Here is an 18,078-nt window from a genome sequence, read left to right on the forward strand (position 1 = left end):
GCTTATTGCATATTTGCAAGGGTGCTTAGACCTGTAAAAGTACTGAGAAGTTGTGCAGGCTCTGTAATTGTTACTTCTTTAGCTTCCAGGTCAGTGTGACAAGATCAGTCTCAATTGGATTTTTTTTTTTTTGTCCTGTTAAACATATTAACAAAGGAGGGTTTTGCTTAGCAGAGCAAATGGAAGCAGCATCTACTAGTACAGGAGTTTAGTTAATTCATGCAGAGGCAGGAAGGGACCTCTTTGCTACTGATAATTGCTGTTTCCAGCTTAGTAACTGCGGGGCTAATCCAGGTTTTAGAAAAAGAGATGGTGTTATCAGAGGGGAAATTGATTATAAAAGCCACTGAGGCATCTCACTGGGATGCTTCACTACTGAATTGGGGTGGGTACACTGGGCTGACTTGTAGCAGGGATGTTAAGTTTGAAGGCCAGTGCTTAGGGGAAGGGGGTAAATGCAGGGGATGAGTTTAAATGATGAGTTGGAACTGCTGGTTGGCTTTTTGATAGCCACTTAAGGAAGAGAGTATGCAATATCTTAAATTCAAAAATGCCTTTTCTCTCCCTAACCAGGAGGGTGTGCGTATGGAAGAAATTGTCGAGGGCTGCACTGGAGCCCTGCACATTCTTGCACGTGATGTTCATAATCGAATCGTAATCAGGGGTCTAAATACCATTCCACTATTTGTGCAGGTAAGTGAGAGCTCAGGACAGCACTATAATACATATTAGTAAAAGAAATAAAACAGCTCTTGCACTTCCTGGGTAGAGCTGCTAAATCAGAGTGTGCTGAAGAGCTCGTTTCAAGTGGAAGAGCTAAAAGAAGCCTTGTGTTTTGGTTGCAGTTGTTGTACTCTCCCATCGAGAACATCCAGAGAGTAGCTGCTGGTGTACTTTGTGAACTGGCTCAAGACAAGGAGGCAGCTGAAGCAATCGAAGCCGAAGGTGCAACTGCTCCTTTAACAGAACTGCTTCATTCTAGGAATGAGGGTGTTGGTAAGTGAACTTAAGGCTGGTTTCATACTTGTGTTAGAAGAGTTGATAGAAGTCTTGACCTCTGCTAAAATCACTCTTCCTTTTGGCAGCAACCTACGCAGCTGCAGTTCTGTTCAGAATGTCTGAGGACAAACCACAGGACTACAAGAAGCGACTTTCTGTTGAGTTGACAAGCTCGCTGTTCCGGACCGAGCCAATGGCTTGGAACGAGGTGAGTTCTGTGATTTGTGTTAACAGTTCCCCAGGGAGAGCTCACTTCTGTGTTCTCCCTCCTTCCACCAGTGAAGTCTAGATGCCGTCAGTGATACAGGCCCAGCTTTACACAGCTGTGTGGTGGCTGTACCTTCTTTACTCGCTCTCTGTGCTCAGGTGCAGTGAACCTGTGGTAAGCAGCCTTCAAGCTGCTTTTTCCTGGCAGACAGGAAGAGTCTGTTCTCTGCTGCTGCTGCTGAAGTGTGTAATGCTCATTATGCTTGCTAGTGTGCAAAGCTGGCTGTATACAAGAACTTTGTACTTTTCTGTGTTGCTTGTCAAAACCTAATGAACTCTGGATGTAAAAATAGAAACGTAAGTGATATGAGGGAGGCATAAATATAAAACATATCCTGTGAGGCTTCTATCAAGCCAACAATGCAGGATTAGTAATCTTGGGCTGGGAATTAAAGTTGTCCTGAGACCTGAATACATTTGAGATTTCAGACTTGAATAGGTTTGCAGGTTCATTATTGCACATGGCATTTTTTCATTTTTAATGGAGTACACATTAAATTGAGACTGAAGTCAATCTGTGTGCATGGGATACAGGGAAGGCTTCACTCATTCTTTGTCTTCCCACAAATTCTTAAGATTCAGGAGCCTAGCTTGTCTTGTTTTGTATGTATCTACTACACAAGGGGCAGTAGCCTTTAATTTGTACTATTTCAGTGCTTACTTTTCTGTTTTCCTAAAATGTCTATCTACCACAAGAATGGATGGGGTGGGAAGCTAAAATGGAATATCTCTTTGAGACTGGAGTTAGACAATTGCTCTGCAGGCAGGCAATTACTTCTGTAATTGAACAAATGGGAGAGGTTCCTTCAGAACTCTTAAAAGCTCTGTTGCTGGCTTGGGAATATCTGACTTGCAGGATCTGGACAGGTGTACCTGAGGAGTGTTACTAGAGGAGTATTCCTACCCCATCTTTTTCACTCCCAGAAAGAACCCTCCTTCCAGTGATCTGTGGGTTCCTAAATCTGACTATTACATGTTGGATGCAGATACTTAGCTGAAAAGGCATTTCATGTTGACAGCAGTGCTGCAGTGCTCACTGCAGAGGAGTTGTTCAAAGGGATTTAGGGCAAGCTTTACAACTTTGTAAACTCACAACTACTGGTGCTGGCTGAAAGAGCCGATGTTAAAACTGTTTTGTAATTCTTTGTGTACACATAGACAGCGGATCTCGGACTGGATATCGGTGCCCAGGGAGAGCCTCTTGGATACCGCCCAGATGGTACGTGTCTTCTGTTCCCCCTGACTAAACTTCCAATTGGATGAAGTCAAGTCATAGGTTTTAAAGGAGAACTGCAAATGAGTGAAGAGTGAATTTACTCTTCAGCAAGGTATTGCAAACTGACGGGCAGATGGGGAACTGCCAGTTCAAATAACCCATTTCTGCAACACCACTGGCAGCACTGAAATGGGAGCCGTATGAACATGCAAAACCAGTGTCTCTTGTCTGAGTCCTGTGGGAACACCTCCTGCTGAGCTGTTGTTTCCAGAAATCTTTTCCATTCCTTACAAATGGACTTGACAATTCCAATAGTGCAGTTTTTCTTTAAAACAACAAAGCTGGTATTGAATGCGTTAGTCTGTGAGTGTCTATAGATTTGAACACAAGCCTATCCCTAAGGATTCTGAGCTATTTTTGACTAGTCTTTCAGAAGCAAGTCTACAGTCTTGGAGCCTGGTTTTGCTGCAGTATTGTTGAATTTTAGTACTGTTGATTGTGCAGACTAATGGCTTGGCTGGAATCTGCTCGTGCTTCTGACTGCAGTGTGCTTTGTCTGCAGAATCCTACTGGAAGGCTTTTCCGAACAATGGAATAGCTGTTAAGGGCAGGCACCAGATTGTGTTGAACTTGGCTGAACTAGAAAACAATTAGATGGCTACACGATCTCCTCACACACTGATACTTGCAGCTTCTGATGCATCTAACATCTGTTAACATTATGCTTTTTTTCCCTCTGCCACCTTTAACTTTCTTAGATCCTAGCTACCGTTCTTTCCACTCTGGCGGATACGGTCAGGATGCCTTGGGTATGGACCCAATGATGGAACATGAAATGGGTGGCCACCACCCTGGTGCTGACTACCCAGTTGATGGTCTGCCAGATCTTGGCCATGCCCAGGACCTAATGGATGGGCTGCCTCCAGGTGACAGTAATCAGTTGGCCTGGTTCGATACTGACCTGTAAATCATCCTTTAGGTAAGAAGCTCCAACCTTGAATTTTAAAACAAAACAAAAAGAGAAAAACAGCTGACTGGACTGAGGACTTGGTTGGCAGGGAGGGATTGGCTCGACTGGGTCCTAGTGTGCCATAATAATGAATAAATGCTCTGGAAACACACAATGAGCACACTCCAAACTGACTTCTGCCGTGAAGTGTGGAAGTAATTAACTGTAACGTCTTGTGCACCAGCTTCATGCAGTCTTAATGTGTTACAACAGCCCTTTACAACTCAGGAGCACTGACACCTGTGTTTTTTCTCTTTGCAGCTGTATCATCTGAGTGAACTTGCATTGATTGGCCTGTAGAGTTGCTGAGAGGGCTCGAGGGGTGGGCTAGTATCTCAGAAAGTGCCTGACACACTAACCAAGCTGAGTTTCCTATGGGAACAATTGAAGTAAACTTTTTGTTCTGGTCCTTTTTGGTCGAGGAGTAATAATACAAATGGATTTTGGGAGTGATTCAAGAAATGAAGAATGCACAAGAATGAGTTGCAAGATGGAATTTATCAAACCCTAGCCTTGCTTGTTAAAAATTTATTATTTTTTTTAAATCTCTGTAATGGTACTGACCTTGCTTGCTTTGGAAGTAGCCTTTCTTTTTGCAGTAATTGTTGTTAGTTTTTTTTAAAGTCTCTTGTAGTATTAAGTTATAGTGAATATGCTACAGCAGTTTCTAATTTTTAAGGATTGAGTAAAGGTGTAGAACACTAATTCATAATCGCTCTAACTGTATTCTGAATAAAGTGTAACATTGTGTAGCCTTTTTGTATAAAAAACTAGACAAATAGAAATGGTCCAATTAGTTTCCTTTTTAATATGCTTAAAATAAGCAGGTGGATCTATTTCATGTTTTTGATCAAAAACTTTATCTGGGATATGTCTGGGTAGGGGCCAGTAAAAACTGTTTATTTGGAACCTTGTATTGGACAGTTTACCAGTTGCCTTTTATCCCAAAGTTATTGTAGCCTGCTGTGATACAGATGCTTCATGAGAAAAATGCAGTTATAAAATGGTTCAAAATTAAAGTAAACTTTTAATTCATTCTGTGTCAAATTATTTCAGATCACAAAATATATTTGTGTGTTCAGAAATAGTCCTGCACTTGCACAACCACTTTAGTGGTGGGAGACAAGAATAGTTTACCTCTTTGCTCCCACTCTGGCATAGTTACCCTTCATAGCCTGGAGGTTTCCTGCTGCAGTCCTCCAAGGCACCAGGCTGCCCCTGCTTTGCCTTGGCAGGGTCCTTGGCGTGGGGCAGGCATAGCCAGATGTGAGGCAACTCCACTGGTGCCAGGCCTGCCAGCCCCACTTCTCTCTGGGCTTCACTAAGGGTGAGCAGCCTCAGCTGCTCCTCAGCACTAAGGGACAGGGAAAGATCCTTTGCACACAAGCCCTCAGCTGGTTCAAAGCCCTTCTCAGGTGTCCTCAGTGTTCAGCTGCTGTGCAAGACAAGACCTGTGTGTGACTGGCTTCCCTTGAGGCAGCACCTGTGTGACTGCAAGGGGACAAAGTGGTTCTGAGGCTGCCGGTTCAGCCGCAGGCTGCACGTGTGCACCGTGCAGCTGTCACCAGCTCTGGGAGCAGCACTCCAGGCACATCCACTGCAGGCAGCAGTTTGCCAGCCAGAGATCAGAGCAGGCTTTGCTGCAGAGGCTCCTGGCTCAAGATGCTGTGAGCTGAAGGGAGCCACACCAGCCTGCTTCCCCTTCTGCTGCAGAAGGAGAGGGCTCACACAAGGAATTCAGCTTTGTTCCTCTCAGCCACACTTGGCTCTTCAACTCTTACTGTAAAACACTACCCCAAATAATAGCCAGCACTTCACTCTTCCCTCTTTCTAGTAACTCCAGCTGAAAGATAGCAATATTTGAAGCAATGTAAGAAAACAATTCCTGTAAGATACAAGGTGAAATCTGGTTGCGTGGGGCTGTTTGCTTGCATCCACACACTCTGGGTAATGGGGCTGTCAGAGCAGGGGTGTAGCAGCAGCTGTCACAGGCACGTGTGCTTGGTGGGTGCACTGACAAACTGACAGACATCAGCCGCAGCACATGTGGAGAAGAATTTAACTCTACACACACTGAGGACCTTTTCTAGGGTACCAGCTTTTACTGGGGGTTTGACAAACTGCCAGGGTCATCACCACACCTGTTCTCAACTGCAGCCAGGAGCGTTGGCAGCTGAGAACAACACTCCACCCTTGTAGCTTAAGCTGAGCAGTGCTAGGCAAAGGAGGGGCTAGTGAGTACAAGGCTGTGCGTAGAAAACCGGGTAAAATCTATCCTTTCATGCCCCACACACAGGCTCTGTGTGATCACAGTGGCTGGTATTAGTTGCTTGAGGTGAACAATATTGTCTGTCTTGATAAAAAGGTATTTTCTAGTGCCAGTCACAAGCATGAGGCGACCCCTTAAGATGAACAGCCAAGGCAGTCACCTGGTCCAAAAGATAAATGAGCATTTCTAACTAGCTTGAAATAGTGGAACATATTATAATTGTGAAGTAACTCTACTATTCATTTAATTTACACTTTTAAACTATCAAATACTTGAGTTAAACCATGTAATGCTAGCAAAGCAAAGTAGTAACCAAGAATTCATCCTTACAGGGATTTAAAAAACAAACCACCCCTTCCCCACCCCTGAACCAGCTTCCCTCCCTTCCTGAGCCAGCCCAAATTCTGCATCTGCTGCAGCTCAGATTGCTAAATGCTCAGCACATCTGCAGGTGTTCCTGCAGGACCGAGGTGCTAAGCAGGGTATACGACCTGCACATTTCAGAAGGCTGGTCAAAAATTGTTCACTTGGGAGTCTTGATATTTTCGTGTCCCACCGCTCTCAGAATTTCAAATGCCAAGGGAACAACAGCACTGTCAACGTCAGAGCTAGAAATTAAAAACAGTAACATTTATTAGATGTCCTCAGGAGAAAAAAAAATGTTTTCTTCAAATTCCACATTTGCCTTTATGCTAGAAAATTTAAGCAGTAACATTTAACCAGTGATCCTGCACTGTAGCACATCTTGAGTAGAAATGAATCTCAGCTCCACCTCCCACTAACTGCTACCTCACTCAACCTCCTCTGCAGAAAAAGACAGATAGAATTTATCACACACCCCATGACTCCTCATACACACACTTGGCAGAAAGATGTATTTTCACACACACACACACAGAGCCCTCTGCCTGCAGCGCTGCTCTGCGCAGACAGGCACTTCCACTCCAGGTGTTGCCCACCTCCTGCAAGGAGGAGCCACTGCCCCTCCAACCACAGTGCTGCACTGGGACCCTTGGCTTCCTCACCTGAGCTTTTACTATATATTTTGCCTAACTTTTTCTTCTGGAAACACGTTTTTTCCCTAGCATTGGAACAGAGGCTCTAACACATTACTCCTAGTCCACAGAATCACGTCTTCTTAGTTTTTTTAAGTTTTTTTATGGACTCCCATCCCTCATCTATAGCTTAGAAAGGACATCAGCAGATCAATCTGCAACTTCCTTTATTGCTGCTAATGACAATATCTACTGATACTCCACACTTCGGGAATACAGAGCTAACCAGAAAATCCAAATGATCAGTTCACATTACATAAGCCAATGTTGTAATAAGCAGCAGTTTAAATCAGTTATCTGAAACAAATTCATCTTAGCAACTGCCTTTACTGAAAAATAAATGTCCATGATCCCACATTTTAAAGCATGGATTTGATTCCAGGTCGTTACTAAGCAAAATGGGTTGGTCATGTCATTCTTAAAACTGCCTCTTCCAACAAGCTCAGGCAGCATCACTGAGAGAGAGTTTGGCAATCCATGGCTGCTGCAGGGCAGCACTGAAAGCAGCTTTCAATCCAACCAGCACCCTTCTCTTAGCACTCAACTGCTTGGCTGGACACACTTCCCTTCTGACACACGGGGAGAGGGAGAGATTGCAAACATGTCTAAGAAATGAGCCAAGCAAAAACACTCCTCAAACAATTCAAACCAGTGGTAATATGTGCATGGAAGGGCCTGGGAGTTTAGACTACCCTGAGGATGGCTTAGATCCAGGATCTTCGCTGTAGGTGCCTCTAAAACATTTCCAGTTCTGCAGGAGATACAGAGAGGCTCCTTAATCAGGTTCAAAGCACAGGTGAGGATACCAAGTTTATCAGGTCACAAGAATATTTTGGGAAAAATGCCACATAAGGAAATATGAGGAGAAGGTAGAATATCTACACTTTCCATCAATGAAAGTCCATTCAGCTAAGTCTGATAAAGCTTCCTAACTCCAGGCTTCTTCTGCCTGCCTGTTGCCAATTTATGCATCTCTGAGTCCATTACATCCCCAAGAACCAGGCTCAGTCTCTCTCAGTCTCCTCTGGAGGCAAATGGATAGAGACATGTGTTCCCTAAAGAAGGGGAGGAGGGGAAATGAAAACCCATGAGTTCTCAGGGGCTCTCTTGTTGCTGTTACAGTGCGGGAGCTTGGCACAGCAGAGGGACCTGGTTCACCTTACTGTATCATAACAGTCCTCAATGGCATCAGATGGAATTTGATCTACTGAGCATCTTATGTTAAATTAGGGTGAGTGCTCTTGATCTGGGCTCTGTAGCATGTGTTTTTGTGCATACAGAAACATACAGACTGTAACAGACTACTGAGGAAGCCAGAAAAGCAGAACTCAAAGACAATGACTGGGCTGTCTGGTGCATCTAATGCTGAAATGCTACAGAGTGAAATGTTTCTAACCGAGGAAAAACCCTGTCTTCCCCCACTCTCGTTTTCAGTGGTGGTGCCTGTGTCTCCCTTGGGGAGAGCTGACATTTTATTTTAGTGAGATAATTCAATGTGTCATACAAAAACCCTGTGAATCAGCAGCTGAGTGTGCAAGAGGGATGCTGACTACTCTCTACAGATTTGGCTGGTCCTCAGGGTGCATCTCCTTGCACTTGCCACATCCCAGCATTTCCTCTCCATGTCTGCCCACATCCCCCCTTCCTTCCAAAACATGGTACTCTGCCATAATGCTGAGGAGAGAGTTTTCCCAAAGCCTGCATTTGGGAGGCAAAGAGCACTGAAAAGATTATCTTAGTGTTTCAAAAATTGACTTTGGAAATACTATTTCTCTTAGTTCATCCAGAAGTGAAAGCCCATCAGCCCACAGCAAAAGCATAAAATTTGTTTGAGAGGCAGAGAACAGCCATTCATTCATTCATATGTCCAAGGGGGATTAGATAAGGGAAAGTCTATGGGAGATGAGCTAAGCTTTGGCCCATTTGTTGGGACTAGTACCCCTGTTCTTGCAGAGAAGACGATGCATTCCCCTAAGTCTTGTGCCTTCTGCAGAAGCTACAGGTATTCTTAAACAAAAGCAGTTCTGTTCTTCAGCTGAACATTTGAAAGGAATCAGATTTCAAATGCATCAACCGCAGCTACCTTAACACGGGGCACAAATGTTGCATTGTGCACACAGCCCACTCTGCCAAGAACCCCTGACAGAGGGACCAAGGTTTGGAATAAAATCCACAGAATCGACACACGCACGGAGCTGGACTGTGCAGCAGCTGGGGATCAAAGTGTGCCGCAGGCTCTGACAGAGAGGACTTTGGAGGAGAGCAGTGCAGGGAGGGGGGCCAGGCACAGAAACCTGAGAAGCTTTTACTGCACAGAATTACAGAAGTCCGTTGCAGACAAAAGAGGAGGCAAGTGCTCTCAGCCCTGGAAATTCCTGAAAGCCTGAGGGAACTCACCTGGCAGTTTGGACCAGGCTCTCCAGAGCCTGGATAAGAGCATCACCATCATTCTTCAGGCTCTCCAAGTGCTTCCTGTTTGAAGTTATCTGGAACAAAAAGAAAGGACCTTTACCAAAGGCTTAGCAAAAGATTCTTCTCTGCCATTTTTGTGGGATAAGAGAGAAGGAAAAAAGTTACAGCATTTATTACAATTGTAAATGGAATGTGACATTGAAAAGACTGATGAGAAAGTCCCTTTTACTGAATTTTAGGCAGAGAACATCTAAAAGATCTTGGCTTAGTTAACAATATTCACCCACATTCTGAGTCCCTGTATGTGTGCAAATTCACATATCACAGTCAGACAATCCTGATTTCATCCTTAGTATCAATGCAAATACAAGCCCCATTTAGTCTGAATCCCAGGGATATCTTGGGGAGACAGTTATTTTCATTTCTCATTTCAGGGAAAAAGTAACCAAGCCTCTACCAGCCTTCAGATCAGGACACATGCGGTTTCTCTGAGAGAAACCAGGTTAAAATCACTGCAAAGCTGGCAACTGCATATGGAAATTTTTCTCGCCCCTCATCAGTCATTAGGAGTGTTACCTGCACAGGACTGTCACCTACACAGCAGGGGGTGGAGTGACCAAGGCTATTTGCCCTTTTGTGTCAAATGAATCCTGATTATAGCTGATTTTGCTGCTGGTGTGGTTTATTACATGAATCCACAAAGACTGGTTTATTGTTTCTCCATCCTTAAGTAGCACAACTACAGAGCTCCAATCAGCCACACATTTCCTGGTGGTTAAGCAGGTGAACAGGAAGGTCACAGGGAACACAACATGAAGCCTCATGCACTGTAGCTTGAACAGACACTGAATACTTGGCAACTTGCTGAAAAGCTCTTGTATCTCAAATAAATTACTAAAAAAAACCTGGTTTGCCTGTCAGTTCCTGCTTGCAAAGGTAAACAAGTCTTGGCTGAAGAGAAAGGAAAAGGGGAGGACCAGACCAGCTGATTATTTTGATACCAGAGGAGTTAACGCTAGAAACGATGACTTCTAATCCCAAAATCTGGCAAGGACTTGTAAGCTTTAGCGTGCTGTGGCTGGCCCTATTTACCATTGATCCAGCATCTGGGCAACATGCCTTCACATCTCCCTCTTAAATCACAACAGAAGCTGTATTTACAGCTGCCATCCCACCATAATTTATCAGCAGTGATTCTGCAACAACAGTGTCACTACATCTATAATCGTAACATCCTGTAGTTTAGCACTTCCAGGGAACAGGGATCTGCCTGAAATAAACCTGTGTGTTGGAAAAAACCCAGTGATGCCATTACCTAAGCACAAATCACTGGTAAATCCTGATTACAGGTGGTTAAACCTTTTTACTCTCTTGAGGTTTATATCTGATTGTCGCAGTTTGTACTTCAGAAATCCAGTCTTCTCTATATGTTACCTGCTAGACATAGAAAATGTTTTGGAATCTGGGTTCTGAATGTGAGAACACTACCACATATAATAGGAGCAACACAGAGAGAAAAGTACTTTCACCACAAGACATTGCTTTCTGTTCCTAAAGAATGGTTAAGCCTCAACCAAACACTTCCCTGCAACTCCTGCAGCTCACCAGCCACTGCCACATTCCTTGCGCTTTCCACATTCATGCTCCTTGTTTATCCTGCACACTTTAAAAAGCCAAGAGGTCACAGGGAGGGAAGGTCACTAGGACTGAATCTTGCTCCATAAAACTATCAGGTCAAATAAAGGTTACAGATATCTCTTACTCTACTACATCTTAACTTTTGGGTGCTCACATTTGTACAACCTTCACGGTCTCTTCACAAAATAGCCAATGATATCATACATAGAACATTCAAAATATGTTCAACTATAAAAGAAGAAAGAGGTTTAATTCTAAAATTATCTATTTCAAGCAATAACTTAGTCCAATTGAGTCACAGGGTCTGACTATAAGTCTGCCCATGCTGCAGCATGCCTTGTATCACTGTTAAGAACACATTTCTGTGCATACAACGTATTTGAAAAGAAAGGATTAAAATGGCTTTATATGCACAGAAATTGTAAAAGACTGAAACAGAAACACCCATGAGATCATCGCATCACCTCCCTGTTAGACTTCACTGTGCAGAGCAACTTTCAACCACAAGCAATGGGCTCCCATGGTATCCATCCACAGGGGCTACTCCCCGAGCTACAAAATGCTTCAATTAGATCCTTTCAGCAGTAAAAGTAGAAGCACAAGGAAGGAAAGGATCAGCATGAGCTGCCTCCCGTCCATTTAAATTAAGTATAACCCAAATTTAGAACACATTTTCTTGAGAGTGCCAGCTACCAGCTTCATCCAAGCCAAGGGGTGTTGGTGAAGAACCAACCTGTCCAGTCAGCAGTGCCACCTATGCCCACAGAGAACTTGCCCAGAACAAACAGGGTTGCACAGATTTACGTGGGCGGCTGGGGCTTCCCCAGCTCTTCCTCGCCAGTGCCCACAAAAATGCTTCCTATCCACCACCAGGCACTCACTCCATGGGCCTGGGAGGGGACCAACTCTGTGCTAGCAGGAAAACTGCAGGTTGAATACAGGATGAGCTGCCAGCACCCAGGAGCCAGCTCAGCCACAGCTACCTATGGGTTTTGTCAGCACTCCCATGCTCTGATCACTGGTTCTTATTTGCTCTTTATCTCAGTCTGAGTACATCTGATTGTTCCCTGAGCAATTTGAAGGTCTCTTGCATACAACAGATTACATCCTGCTTCACAGGAGCTTGTGAGAAATCATATCTGAATCATTGTTTACTTTCAAGATGAAACTTTACTCATGTTTCTTACTTAAAAACTGCTCCAGTTTCATCTTTATAACAACCTTTTGTTCCATAGGTTATAATAAATTATGACAGGACATAAAACCACCATTCACCAAAATTTGAGAAATTAATGTATTCTACCCTTGGTTATCTTTTTATTCTACCCACCATTGCTGCACCTTTTATCCACACCAGTTCTAGTTCTCATTCATTTGGAATATTAATGACTAGTTTAAATGATCTCTTGCAATATTGCTGTTTGTTAGGGCTGGCTGCAACACAGATTCAATGACATATTCAATAGTTATTCCCTTAATTAAAAATGTAATTAAATCTCAGTTTAGTTGTACACTCACTGCAATTTAACAAGAATTTCAAAATTACTTTTCTTTATTATGCCCACAACAATTCAGCAGCTCTCCTCTCCTCAGTACTGTTAAAAGGGTGAGCCATAAGGAATATCACGGTTGATACATAATGATCAACATTTCAAAAAAATTCCAGAAAACTATTCAGAGATTATGGTGCTGCTAAAGATGAGTTATTATAGAAAACATTTCCACTGGAATATCTACCTCACTAATAAATGGAGAAGTTTTGCATTCTTACTCTAAGAAGGGATTTTTGCAATTCAAATTTCAAGAAAGTGTAGAAACTTAAGGGCAAACTATTTCTGTTAAGGTTGGTTTCATAATGCTGAACTGCTTTCTCTGATTAGTTGTAAGTCACAGTTTGTAATTTACAATGGAGAGAAATTACCTCAGCAGTAAACTACTCTCTCACCATCTTTAAGAGAAAGAAACTCTTCTTTGGTGAGGTTTCAAGTGAACCATTAACTTGATGTCTGTGAAATAAACTGGGAAATAATGCAAAAATAAGAAGCTTTATATTTGAAACTTTTTCTTGGTTGAAGAAAGGTCTTGGAAGCACATTCAGCTTCAAGTATCATCTTCTTAAAGAAACAGCTGCTGGGGATGTTCACCATTTGCTCAACAAGCTACTACCCTGCCTGTATACACAGATACAAGGAAGACACCTAAAAACATACTTCTTTCTCACAAAATGTTTCTTTCTCTTTCCCAAACACACATATTTTAACTTCATAAAGCAATGCTTCCCTACATTTTCATCAAAATTTCATATAATTATGCTAATTACAACTACTCAGTTCTTGCTCAACTTCACTGTCACAGGCTGAGAGCAGCCACATGGGTAAGGCAGAAGCTGCAGTGGGTTGGTTTATCAGAACTACCAGATACTCACAAGTCCAATGTCAGCATCACTTGAATATTGACACATGCTACAAATCAAGTATTGTTTATCTCTTCATGGAAGATTTTCTGTGAATGGAACTTGTGCCTTCAGCTAATACTGCAGTAAAAACAGCAATACATTTTTTCTATGGACTAACTGGGACCCTATGTAGGACATGAAATATAATACTAAAAATTAAGTTTCCAGAATAAAAAAACATTAAAGAAATGAAAACACTCCTATTGCCCTCTAGACACTCTTTCAAATAATGTCTTCATAGTAAGTACCGTTCCTGCAATTTTAAATATGCATCTCAGACTTCTCATTCCTACTTCCATCTTTGACTGGCTGAAGGCACTGACAGTAGGACACAGAGCCTTTCATCCCCAACCAAAGCTACTGTTTCAAATGTCATCCAGGCTGGTGGTGACTGAAAGTTGATGGCTATTCACAGCTGCTTAGTGTGACCTTATTCCCATTTTTTAAGGAACAAATGTCAAGAAATATAGTGGTGTTAAAAACATTGCTATAGCTGATGTGACAGCCCAGCAAATAAGTCAATGGGATAGTAACTTCAGAAATGAGGCACAATGCCTGGGCTGGAGGGGAAAACCTTCTAGTGTTGTGACCCATCTTATGCCTATCCCAGGGCATTCAATGGTACCTTTCCTCCCAGACTGTCAATGTTGAACTATTCACAAGCACTGCAGTAATCAGATAAATCATGTCACTTGGTTTATTATTCACAACTCATGATGATGTGGCCAGAAATATGCAGCTATTCCTTCTCAACAGAGGAGCACAATAACCCAGCAAATACTGCAGCCAGGGACTCATTGGCTGTGAACTTATTAAGTATAAGCATTTATTTCATTATAAGTTGCTCTCCAAACATACGCACTAAGCTGGCACTGCCCTGAGGAATTATAATAAATGAATTCATCATTTCCCATGACAGATCAAGTAGATCTCTCACTTCTGGAGCCCTGCACACTCTTACAAAGTAACATAGGCTTACTTTTGTGTACTGAAGTGCCAGACCCAATAAAGCATTTGGAGCCTATCAGGAGGCTGTGATGATGACATTTAATTATTAGCACCCAAAAAGGAATCCCAGGCAGGGACCCAGACACCTGCACAGTGCATGGAGAGTGCTGCTTCTGAAGGGCAAGGAAACCTCATGTTGAGAATGAAGTTACCCAAATTCACTCTCCTCTCTGGAGCTCAGGTTGCTAACACAGCCAGTGAAAGCTCCCAGTCCAGACAGCACAGACCACAATACCTTTTCTCAGAGCCCCCAAGCAGGCTACTGAGGTCCTGGGCTCTCCTGTAGTCCTCTCCCCTTTTCTAAGCAAGTGAGCGTCACATTTTGTTGCTGCAGCAGGGTTTCCACTGGAGGGAGAGAGGCAGGGAAGTTCGGATGGCTCCCACACAGGGAGAGAATAACATGGGGACTTGGCAGGGAGGCAATTGGCAACATGGCTCTCCAGGCAGGAGAAGTTAAACATGAACTCCCATTTACCAGGGAAGCATTCTAGCTAATAGGGCAATTTTACATCTGTGGCAGCAACTTTCTAAAATACAAAAGCAAAACAACTAAAACTAGCAAGGAAACTCCCAGATATATAGAGTGGTCTTTTGTGAGGTGTTTAATCTGACATTAGTTACACATGCTCCCAGCAGGTTCGTGGGAGAGGACCCTCTAAAGCACTAAGTGCAGCAATTTACAGGTTGTTTAATGAAGATTACTGGTTACTCTAGTCAGGATGTGCTGGTGTAGCAGAGGAACATCCAAAAGCAGTGTGCTTATACGGATATCATAAGCTCACTAGGATGGCCACAAGTTATTTTAGTCTCCATAGTGTAGGAGAGCTCATTCTAAAAGGATAAAAATCTTCATAGCATTGCTTCCTTGCTACTCCTCTCTCTACACATGGTTCCAGCTGGAGAGAGACACAGAACGTGTGTGTGGGAAGAACAAATCAAGTCGGACAAGTTATATTTATGTTACTAATTGCCAAGTCACTTGAACAGGCCTGAGCAATGCTGCTGGACCATAAAAACAAGAAATGAAACTTACAAAAGCATGAGTGTTCCAGGTGTGCTTTGGCAAGCACATTGCAGTCAGGGATTGCAGACACACAATTACAAAGACTTTGTGGCCTTCAGATCCTGCAAATACATGTGCAAACAAGCAGGTATCTGTGACCAAAAAAAAACCAACCCCACACTACATCAGACAGCTTAGCTCTGATTTTAGACTTCAAGAATGTTTTTTTCCTCTTTATGGATAAAATTCTTGTTCCACTGAAGTCAACAAACACCTTTTGATTTTGATAAGGCCACGATTTCATTCGAGGCGTTTTGTTTTCTTCTGATTTGTATATGTGTGTGGAGGTTTATTCTAAGTTCAAAGCCATTCCTGCGGGTAACTTGGAACCGTCCCAGTTTCCCGGCAGTCTGAGCGCCACACTGGCTCGAGGACAATTCACAGACAGACAAGGAATGTCTCCCACATGATAGATAACTGTTAATTGATTTTGGATGCTTCTTGACACCTATTCACTTTGAGGCTATTCTCTGCCCTTTTTGCACACAGAGGCATGCTCTGTGGTTGTTGTAAAATTACCAGCTCTAAGAGGCATTGTCTGAATATAAGAGAAGATTCATAAACTGCAGGGTAATTATTGAACAGAAGGTACTCTCTGTCTTGTTTGATTTTTAAGGTTTGATTTTATTGCAAGTGCTCTTCTCAGGTCGCTTTCAGAAATGTCTCTATAATCCAGAAAATATCCATTATTGCAGTTTCCACCCTCTTTAATGAGTAAATTTTAAATATTTGACTTGACAGAACTGGATAGGGCAACCTCTTTACATCCATTATACAACCAGCTGACCACAACAGCTCTATTAGGAAAAGTAAACTGCAGTTCTGTCTGGCAAAACATGGCTCAAAGGTGCTACAGGAGACTTCCACACAGGGCTGCAGTGTTGATAAGTTATGCATGCTCAGAAGCCAGCCCAACATCTGTATGGCATTGGAAATAAGCACTTGCCATCCTGGTTGCTGGTGATCTCATCTGCAAACACAGGTCCATCTGTCACCTGCATGCCAACGATTCCCTGAGGTACTTCAGGCCAGTTTTGCTCTGTCCAAACAATGATCCCAGCTGGCCTCAAATATCAGCTTTAGCCAAGTTGGGCCACATACTAAGCTTACACAAACTTGCAAGCCCTTGATCTCTTCCTGCAGCTTCCCATCAGCTCCCTGCCCTCACCTTGATGGAACAGGTGAGACCACCACCTCCCATGTACACCTTACCCTGGTAGTCTCTTGTGACTTCCTCCTTATAAAAGAAACAGGGAAATCCACTGGAAGAATTTTTTTATTACCACAGTTCAGATCCTACATTTCTGTTCTTTTAGGCGGTGTTATAGAAGCTCCTGGTTGTTGTGGAGCAAAGCAAACTAAAAATAGTTATGAACAAATACTAAAACAACACACAGATTCACTACACATCTAGATTTCCCCTCAAGTTAATCATTCTCTGAATCTCTCATGTTCAAATATCCTACATAGTTTTTCTCTAATCAGATTTTCTCCTAAAATAGCTTCTGACAAGTAACTTCCAATACTTCTTAAATGTTGATTCCCATAACTCTTTTTCCAATGATAATTTTATAGCCTAATAATTCAATCTGTGAATAAGATTCTCAAATTTCAACCTGTCAACCCTTATGTCTCCCCATAAAATCATGAAATAGTTTAACTGCAAAAGTTTTTTGGAGTTATATCAAACTTTCATTGATGTGCTCCATGGGTTAGGGATGACCTTCTTTACTTTCACATACATGTTCTTTTTATGTTCATCTAGTACAGCTAAATTGAGATCTTTCATTCACACACACATGTGCATGCAAACATTCATTTTTGGTTCAGTGAACTGCCTTACCTCAAACTATGACTGGTTTTCCATCTTATTTTCTCTCCCCTGTCCAGCTGGGCAGTGATAAAGCAGCATGGTGGGCACCTGGCATCCAACCAAGGTCAGCCCACCACACATGCTTTGACAATTCAAATAATTTCAAGCATTTACCCACTTGCAAGGGTAAAAATCATTACCACAGATAACTCATCTTCTTGCTATTGGGAGAACCAGCAACATATTGGAAAGTGCTGACCTTTAAATGGCAATTACCATACAGGAGAAGTATGCAAGCAACCAAGCAATTACCAGTTTAATAAATGCTGTTGTGTCAAAGGACACAAACACTTGAACAGCCATGCAGTGATGCTCAGGTGAACTGGGCAAACCCCTAGGAGCAGCCAAGAAGTCTCAGTAGGAATTTTAAGTTTAATGCATACAGCCTCAAAAAAATGATACCTACAGCCTGACATTGTTTCTTGTCCTGCTTTAAAATGCTCCTCATAAAGATAAAAGCCTACTATGCCTTGATGAAGGCAGAGTGATGTGAACAGAGCTGTCCAAGTTGTCTGTGCAATTCAAGTCTGATCTAGTATGTGAAATCCCTGACTGCCCCTGAGCAGAACTTCTATATAGCATTGATCAACTTCCATGGAGGATGAAACCAAATTCGAGGGCTCATGATCACATTTGTCATAATCTGGACTTGAACACAAGACTCCAACAATTACACATCTCTACAACTTGGCTTGGTAAGTTAGATTTATTATTCCAAGAAAAGCAGGAATAGGATGAGTTTAGTTAAGAATTAACACAGATTACAAAAAACTCCTTTGTAAAGAATAAAAAGAGTAGCAAAATCATGTTAGAA

At 42.6% G+C, this 18,078-nt stretch overlaps 2 protein-coding genes across 2 annotated transcripts in view; one reads left to right on the top strand and one right to left on the bottom strand.

Annotated features, from left to right (window-relative positions):
- Positions 1–4,526, top strand: part of CTNNB1 (catenin beta 1) — an 8,449-nt gene extending 3,923 nt beyond the window's left edge. The window contains exons 10-15 of the mRNA XM_005423925.2: positions 574–693; positions 846–996; positions 1,086–1,207; positions 2,425–2,485; positions 3,241–3,461; positions 3,753–4,526. Coding sequence (XP_005423982.1) covers positions 574–693; positions 846–996; positions 1,086–1,207; positions 2,425–2,485; positions 3,241–3,449 — 663 coding nt within the window. The 3' untranslated portion in view covers positions 3,450–3,461; positions 3,753–4,526. The remainder of the gene's footprint in view (positions 1–573; positions 694–845; positions 997–1,085; positions 1,208–2,424; positions 2,486–3,240; positions 3,462–3,752) is intronic.
- Positions 4,527–4,589: 63 nt separating this feature from the next.
- Positions 4,590–18,078, bottom strand: part of ULK4 (unc-51 like kinase 4) — a 211,935-nt gene continuing 198,446 nt past the window's right edge. The window contains exons 38-39 of the mRNA XM_014308205.2: positions 9,213–9,301; positions 4,590–6,368 (exon numbers count right to left, since the gene is read on the bottom strand). Of these exons, the coding sequence (XP_014163680.2) occupies positions 6,284–6,368; positions 9,213–9,301 (174 nt within the window). The 3' untranslated portion in view covers positions 4,590–6,283. The remainder of the gene's footprint in view (positions 6,369–9,212; positions 9,302–18,078) is intronic.

This window comes from Geospiza fortis, unplaced genomic scaffold (assembly GCF_000277835.1).
Source record: "Geospiza fortis unplaced genomic scaffold, GeoFor_1.0 scaffold346, whole genome shotgun sequence".
Lineage (NCBI taxonomy): Eukaryota > Metazoa > Chordata > Aves > Passeriformes > Thraupidae > Geospiza > Geospiza fortis.